An 8,453-nucleotide genomic window follows, 5' to 3' on the forward strand; every position below is an offset into this window, starting at 1 on the left:
AGAAATTTGTTTACCAAACATAGTACTACATTTTCTCTTGACTCACCAAAGAAATACAACAAGAGTGATAATTTCATCACAAACATCTTCACTTTGAAGTGATCCATAAAACAGATTTTCTCGTTTATCTCAAATCACTTTACACAAATTACCGAAAACTCATTGTACAATTTGGGATTTTTTTATTGTGTTGTTCTTCTGTTGGAGTCGGACAGCTACTAAATAACCGTTAATTTTATGCACAACCTGTAATATATCTTCGGACAACCAAGACAAGTCTATGAACCCAATCGGAATTACCAAGTTTGCACGTTTATCGTGTGTGCATCAACCGGTTATCAAATGATATCGTATTGTGGAAAGTACGCTGAACTGAAGACACGATTACTTACAAAATATATATGATGTTAATTAAAACGAAATAAAGAACGCAATGACTCTTTTTTCCTAACTCTTAGTTCACTGTTGTCACAATCTAGAGATGTTGAATGACGATAGTACCATTTGTCCACTTCCACTTTGATCACCCGGATCACCTTCCCTATATTCAAGGTCGCAATGTAAATTAGTCGACTTGTGGAGAATCCCAGTCGCTTCATTTTCCCGTTTTTCGCTTCCGAGAAAGAAGCGCATTGAAAAGAGGAATCCAGCGGTGTATAATTCATTGTCACATTATGTTTAATAAGGGAGCTATGGCCGTTTAAATGTTTTTTTTCTGGGTGCAAATTCGATAGAAGGTAGGGGTTCATGGTTTTTTCGAAAAAAATTGGGCACATGAAAAAACCGTTGAAAATCACCCAAAATCATGCAAATTTATCTCACGAGCACTCTAAAAAACTTACAACATACCGTGTTTTTAGACACTCCAAAATGGCTTTTTATTTCTGGACCAGACCAATTGGCGCATGCAAAAAAAAGAGAAAAACAACACCAAATCAAAGAGGTATATTTGGCGCCTTACAAACTAATATTATGAAATTCCTTCAAAAATCATAATTTTTTATGCTCCCAAAAATACTCGAAACTCAATAGACCACCAGAAAATGGGCACATGGGAAAACTGTTGAAAATCAAACATAATTACATTCAAAGCACCCAAAAAAACCTTACAGCATTCCTTGTTTTGAGACACCCCAAAATGGATTTTTACTTCTGGAGAAAGCATTGGCACATGCAAAAAATTCACCGGTCGGAGTGGCGACCGGTAATAATATTAAACAAATAAAAGCTCTTGTTTTTAAATTCCCAAAATGGCTTTTTTATTTCTGGACCAGGTATTACAATCTACGATTGTGTATATTGTTTTTGTTTATAACTATACAAACCTAAAAATCATACAATCTGGTGAAACCAGCTGAGGACCGAAGGTCGATTAAAGCAATGCAGAGCTCTGTGGCGTCAGCGTCCACGAAGTGGACTAGTGCTTCGCACGCTGAAGTAGACTCCTGTCTGCGACTAATCATAAGAAAATATTCTATAGCTATGAAAAAGATTTTGCGCTCTATCAGGATTCGAATGCGCAGCAAATGAATATTACGAAATTCGTTCATGAAAACTCAAAATCTTGTAAAAAAAAAGCCCTCAATTCCAGAGATCCCTAAATGATTTTTCATTTCTGAACAACGGCAAACCACATAAAAACCTTAAAACCCATCAGCTTATTATGTGAGATATGTAGGTATATATCAATGCTTATCGGTAGTTTTTTTTATTGTGAAAATATATACGAGTATATCACTGTTAATGATAAAAAAAACTGGAAAAATCCCAATTAAAGAAATATTTTAAAATTAAGCCTCCAACTTAAAAAAAGCAGATGATTATATGTATTTCTAATTTTTATAGTTAAGAAAAATTACAAATATTTAGAAATTAAAAATTACTTTGGTATCTTCAGTACTACGCTCTAAATTAAGCGATCTAAATTAATAAAAAATAAACAAACCAAAAAAGAAAAAAATATATAAAATAAATAATTCTATTTAAACCATAAAAATAAAAATTAATTATCCTAATACGAACAAACCGAAAGATTCCTCTAAATCCATAAAATTCTCTTCACCCACTATCTATGATATTAAAAATAACCTTACCACCAACTAAAGGAACACCAGAAACTCCCAAAGTTGCCTAAAGCTAAATTCACAACACAGACTCATGCAGTTCTATTGTGTTTATAAAAATTTAAACGCTAAAAACACCATTAAAATTATTGTATTTATTTAACAACGGTAATACAATGGCAATACAAATAAAAAAAGACGTCTGTGCCATCAAAAGTCTATTCATGGCTGGTAACAGTTTCGGGAGGTGAATCGCCAATAGTGTAAGTCAGACTAACTCAATAGTGTAAGTCAGACTAACTCTCCCTTCTTTAGTCATATGCAAACCCATAAGAATTTTCTTTGTGACATTTTTTTAGTTGTCGAAGCTTGATTCAAACTGTCGCGTTCTAATTTGAGAAAGAGCGGCCACTGATGATTGGTCGGCAAATTTTAATTCCACAATCAAGCCAGCTTCATTCAAAATCATAAGCAAATCAAGATGAGGCGGTCTTCCTTTAGATTTTCTTCGGGAGATGCTTAGTTCACTGCGAACTATATAAAATTTAACATTATATGCCAAAACAAAGAGAATACAATGAAATTCGTCCTCGTTTTGGGGCATTATGGCTCCATCAAACAATTTAGAGACAGCCTTTGCATATTCAGTAAATCATTTTTGTCTTCTCTTGTTAGCACTGATTCTAATGCAGCCAAATAACCCTTAATATTTTCATTTAAAAGCTGGTGTTTCTTTGAAAACAGTTCTACATCATAACATTTTTCCTGAAACAACGTCCTAATTTCTCGATTTGGAATCCCAGGGCTAGTGCGTAAAACATTCAAGTATCCATTTTCGGTCAAAAATTGGAGGAAAAAATGTACATCTGACCTATGTATAGATTTAAGTTCTTGATGAACTAAGTTTAGTAAGGCAATTATGTTTTCTTTCGCAAAGTTTCGAATGGCCTTTATTTCGATCTCTTCTCCATCAATAAGATCTTCAATGAATTCACGAATGAGATAATGTCCAAACAGATGTTTTAGGTGAGTGATGCTGTCCGAGTCAACCCAGTAATTTAACAGCTATAAATGGCATAGTCCCCTCAATCCACTATTTTATAACCATTGTACCACTTTTTTACTTGGTCATTATTAAAAGTAGTAAATTCTTCTTTTTCAAGCAGACTCTTCACTTCTGTATCTGTAAATCCAAAATAAGGAGCAAATCTAGGTTTTCTCAAAAACTGATAATACTGGATGTTGTTCGCGTCGCCAGATAAAACTTCTGCGACGCGGACACAGGCATTTATTAAGCCTTTCTTGATATGTTCGTTGTTTTTGAACGTAATGGACATGATGCGACCGATAACTTCGATGGTTTCGTCCAGAACATCATTCTTTGAAGTTGAATCCCAGAAGATGATGTCCATGATAGGAAAATCGAATTCATCGATTAATACATAAACGGGTTTGTTATGGTACACATGTAAACAGCGAGATAAGCGCTTCAATCCTTTAATCACCTCATCTTCATCAAGATTTTTTTAATTATTCCAATAATTCTCATATATTTTAATAGGGCCCAGAACCTCCAATTTCGTATCTGACCAAGAATATTTTCCATCGATATTTTTTATAAGATACTGATGTTCATTAAATGCACAGTAAATGAGTTCCTTTAATGATTGAAGGAGTCCATCTGTAGTTCTACCAGTGATATTTTTAAAGTCCACGTATATGACAGGATTCTCTTGGCAGTACATATCAAAAAAAAACCTTTCCTCTTTCCATATTTTTAACTGATTGTCTTGGAAGAGTTTTTTGTTCCGTGTTAGGAATTCTTTCACCATGTCCATGTTTGTTGATTTCCCAAAGCGGCGAGGCGCCAAAGCTACTATCACTTCATCATCTGCTTCAAGAAACGCTTTAATAAATAGCGTCTTATCCACAAACGCAGCAATGTGTATGATTTTACTAAATGATTGTGTGGACAAAATACATATTTTCTTTGGTGATGTGCTCTGAAAAGATAAAAACATATATCACATAACTGTGCAAGAACAGAAATGCTACATAAACAGGTATGAGACTACATTTATTAAACTTGCCTTTCTTTGTACCTCATTTGCACTTCCTCCTTCCATTCTTGCTCGTTTTTCTAGATGATAACTCATCGGCTAGAAACAATAAGAATAATGTAAAACAATCTGGAGACCTAAACATAATACAAAAAATGTATTATTTTTTTAATAAGCACAAGGTCATGAAAGTATGAAATGAAATAAAATCAACATTTATTAATGTCATGCCATAATTGGCTTACATAAGTCCCAATATAAACTGCATAGTGTATGTATAAGAGATTAAAAATAATAAAACAGCATAATACGTAATTTACATCAACACATGAACAAAAAAAAACGCCACATAACAAGAGATAAAAGCATAACAATAAAAACACCTTTCCAGCATCCACAACCCCGGTGAAGCTTTTTTATATACTTGTATACATCAACGGTACTGAACATGGAATAATTAGAGTCCGCAATCTGGCTTATGAATAGATTACCTATCAATAATACAAATTTAAAACAAGCTTTAGGAATTGATAATTCTCTTTATAATTATTGTTTTCACGTTTTCAACACAAGGAATTCCTTCCTCAGAGAAAATTGGCATAAAATCATAATTAAATTTAATATCATGACTTATATTACCTTTTGTTTTTACAAATAAAGTAAAATTATGTTTTTTTCTTATATTGTTTTTGCTTTTTTTTTAGTAAATCATGCATAATTTCTCGATTTATTAAATTAGAATAATTATATTTTGTCGATGAAGTGATAAATTAGTCAAAATCGACAAAATGTATTAACTGCGAGTTTTGAAGATTTTTCCGATTGTGATTTCGTTTGTCAACATTTTAAAAATCATTAACTCTTTACCATAAGTACTAAACTAAACATAACAGAGTCGCCCAATCTATGGAAATTATTCCATCGGGTACTAATCTTTGTAACATCAATGGCACACTATATTTAATGATTAATATTTTTTTTTAAATAAATTTAAAAATGACCAATACTAAAGAGAACAAAATTGTAGCAGAATATTATACCAATTACCAAGTTAACCAAAGACCAAAACTATAATACATAGTTTTATAGCAAAGAATCGGTAATAAACAATATTTTTAGTCCGCATAAATAATTGTGGTAAAGAGATGTTTTTATGACTATTTATAATGGCTCCAAAAATTAAAAAAAAAAAAACACACAAGCGGCATCACAGCATGATAATTTAACCGACAACACTGTTTAGTAATTTTTCTAGTGACAAATATGTCACTTCAAAAAAAGAAGGTAAAATGAATTATCATTTCATTTGATTTGTCTGGTTTGAGAATACAAAATAATTTAAGAAAAAAATTATTTCTCCAACGTCAAGTCTGAAAATGACATTTCCATCACTCAATTTAAAGAGGAAAGTAGGCGTTTGCATCACATGTGAGGAAAGTAAATCACTTCCCTCACTAGTGGGGAAAGTAATAAAAAATAATTTGTTCCTCATTTAGGTAATTTCATTTAAATAACCTTCTGACATAATTATACAATTATTGTAAGAATTCTTTATTAACATATATACCATTCACGATGTTTTGGCATAAGGGGAGGCTATGATTTCATTTTTTAACGTTGGATGCATGTTTGATTTCTGTCATCTCTGCTGTCACTAAAGTGCCTGACATGCGGACCTATCAAAATGAACGTAACATGTTGCCGAATTTACCGTAATCATAATTAAGCGACTTTAAGACGTATTGATGGTGTTTTTGTATTAGACTGCAGAACATATTTTCAGTAAGTTACAATAAAGTCAAGTTTTTTTTTTGTGTATAAATTGAATCGTAGGTGAGTACAAGAAAAAAATGTAACACGGATAGTGAAGGAAGAAACAACGACACAATTGAAATGGCACAGGGGTTTTGTAAGACCTATTATAACTTCCCGATAGAGTTGTGAATTTATGGCTTGAGTCTATTTTGAAATGTACTCCTGAAATTTGCCAATATTTTTGTAGATATTGTGAAGAACTTATTTCGGAAGATTGGGCAAAATTAATGTGAAATCTTTCATTTGAAAACGTTTTTCGTTTAATAATTTCATTAGGAGAACCTGACTCGGAATTTGATTGGGATTTTGAAGCAGGTAATGATGATTCAGAATTTTCTAATGAAATTATGGAAGTTGAATAGTTTTGTTCTTTTTTGTCATAGACGGGTGTGTAAATATTTTGCAGAAAGATTGGAATAAAGTAAGGCTTAATAAGTAGGTACAAGATTTTATACAATCTAGTTCTAGGAATGTATGGCGCTACAAACGCCACGAAACAAGCACCAAGTGGAACGCACCCCGATACCACCCCCTCCAAGGAGAGCCGACGGTACGAGGGTGGAAAATGATGGGATCTCGCTCTCTTACCCCGAAGACTCGACTGGGCCAACATCGCTGCACCCACATCCTAACTTTAAGCCATTTTTATTTTTTACTCTTGAAAGTTCAAAGTTGTTATTAATATTGTTGTTGAATAAAACGTTGTTATCGTTGGAAATCATTGGTTCACCAAGTACCCAAACCGCTAAAGTGGTGACCCCGAGAAAAAACAAAATCAAGCGGATTTTTGGGAATCGTCGACGACCACGTGGACGCATCAATCAGCAACAAACCACTGCAACATGGCTCCAGGTGAGGAAAACCAAATCACACCTCAAGCAGAGACTTCGGTGTCGAGCACTGCACTACCACCGTTCTGGGGAAATCGACCCGAGTTGTGGTTCTCCATGGCAGAAGCGAAATTCAACTTGGCGTCAACGCGAATCACAAAGGAGGAGACAAAGTTCTACCATGTGCTAACGGTACTCTCACCAGAGATAGCTGCTGAGGTTGCAGACGTCATCACAACCCCAGACTCCACCGAACCATACACACGGCTAAAAGAAGCCATCATAGAACGCCTCTCGTTGTCGGAAACGCAAAAACTAAAACAGCTTCTCTCCGGGCAAGAACTAGGATCGCGGAAACCCTCGCAGCTCCTACGACATATGAAATCGCTCGTTGAAAGTTCGAACTCCGTCAACGAACAGGTGCTACGAGAACTTTTCCTTCAACAAATGCCACCGGACATCAAACCAATTCTCATCTCTCTGACGACGTTGGGGCTAAAAGAACTAGCGGAAATCGCCGACAAAATCCTGGAGACTACCCCTTCGGCAGCAGTAGCATCAACCACCACACATCAACCACCTCCAAAAAAGAATGGCGAAACAGCAGACACGGCGGACATCATGCTGAAACTACTGACAAAAATGGAGCAGTTAACCAGCAGAATGGAGAAGTACGAAGCCAAACAAAATGAAAACCGGACCAGGAGCCGAAGCAGAAGTCGCAGCGAAAAATTCGAAAATTGTTGGTACCACCACAAGTTTGGTGAAAAAGCCAACAAGTACGTCAAACCATGTGCGTACTCAAAAAACGGACAGGAGGGACGGTTCCGCAATCAAAGTGTTCGGACAACGAACCCTCAGTTTAAATTTAGGTTTAAGACGGCCATTTTTGTGGACATTCATAGTGGCAAGTGTAACGGACGCTATCATCGGTGCCTAGACAATTTCGAGTTGACTGTGGACATAAAAAATCGCAAACTCTGTGACCCGTGAACTTCTCTTTCAATTATCAATTCAGTGTCGGACAAAAAACTCAAACGACATCGGTATTCGCGCCATTTTCGGTGACACAGACACTCAGTTCCAGCAACTGCTGCGCAAATACCCAGATGTGATTCGGCCAACACCAAAAGACAGGAAGGTTAAACCAGAGAATACAGAGAAGTGACACTTCGCTTGATTTGCCAAAACCACCTTTATTGACATGACGTCATAGTACTCCCTCAACGAACTTTTATTTGCGCCAAATTTAATAATGTACTATTATCCACAGCGTCCTGTACATTTTTTTTTCAGACTAAATACCAAGAAAGTAATTGAACAAGTATTAACAGTAAATATTCAAAACACTATTAAAGAGTATTAAATACCTAAACTCGGTACCTTTTATTAATTTTTTGGCTTTTGTTACAAGAATATCCATTGATCATTATCAGTTTTTAAGAAAATAATGACAGAATTTACAATCTACAAAAAACAGCCTAAAAACAATTTAAATCGGCGTAAGCATCCCTGTGAAACTAAACAAAACAATATTTCAAGTAGGTAGGTACCAAAGTCAATGTAAAATTGGTTCTCATAGCGTGTACTGTACATAAATAGAAATATGTACATATAAAGTATCGAAAATATTTTATGTGCTTTAGATGTTCAGAATTTATTTGCTCTAGTTAATTATTATATTT

The 8,453-nt window shown here is 34.7% G+C and overlaps 1 protein-coding gene and 1 pseudogene across 1 annotated transcript; one reads left to right on the plus strand and one right to left on the minus strand.

Moving 5' to 3' along the window:
- Positions 1 to 8,453, minus strand: part of LOC138128508 (transmembrane protease serine 9-like) — a 35,926-nt pseudogene that overhangs the window by 3,862 nt on the left and 23,611 nt on the right.
- On the plus strand, positions 6,781 to 7,761 carry LOC138128265 (uncharacterized). The gene has a single exon (XM_069044452.1). The coding sequence runs from the start codon at positions 6,781 to 6,783 to the stop codon at positions 7,759 to 7,761; it is 981 nt and encodes a 326-aa protein (XP_068900553.1).

This window comes from Tenebrio molitor, chromosome 4 (assembly GCF_963966145.1).
Source record: "Tenebrio molitor chromosome 4, icTenMoli1.1, whole genome shotgun sequence".
Classification (NCBI taxonomy): Eukaryota; Metazoa; Arthropoda; class Insecta; order Coleoptera; family Tenebrionidae; genus Tenebrio; species Tenebrio molitor.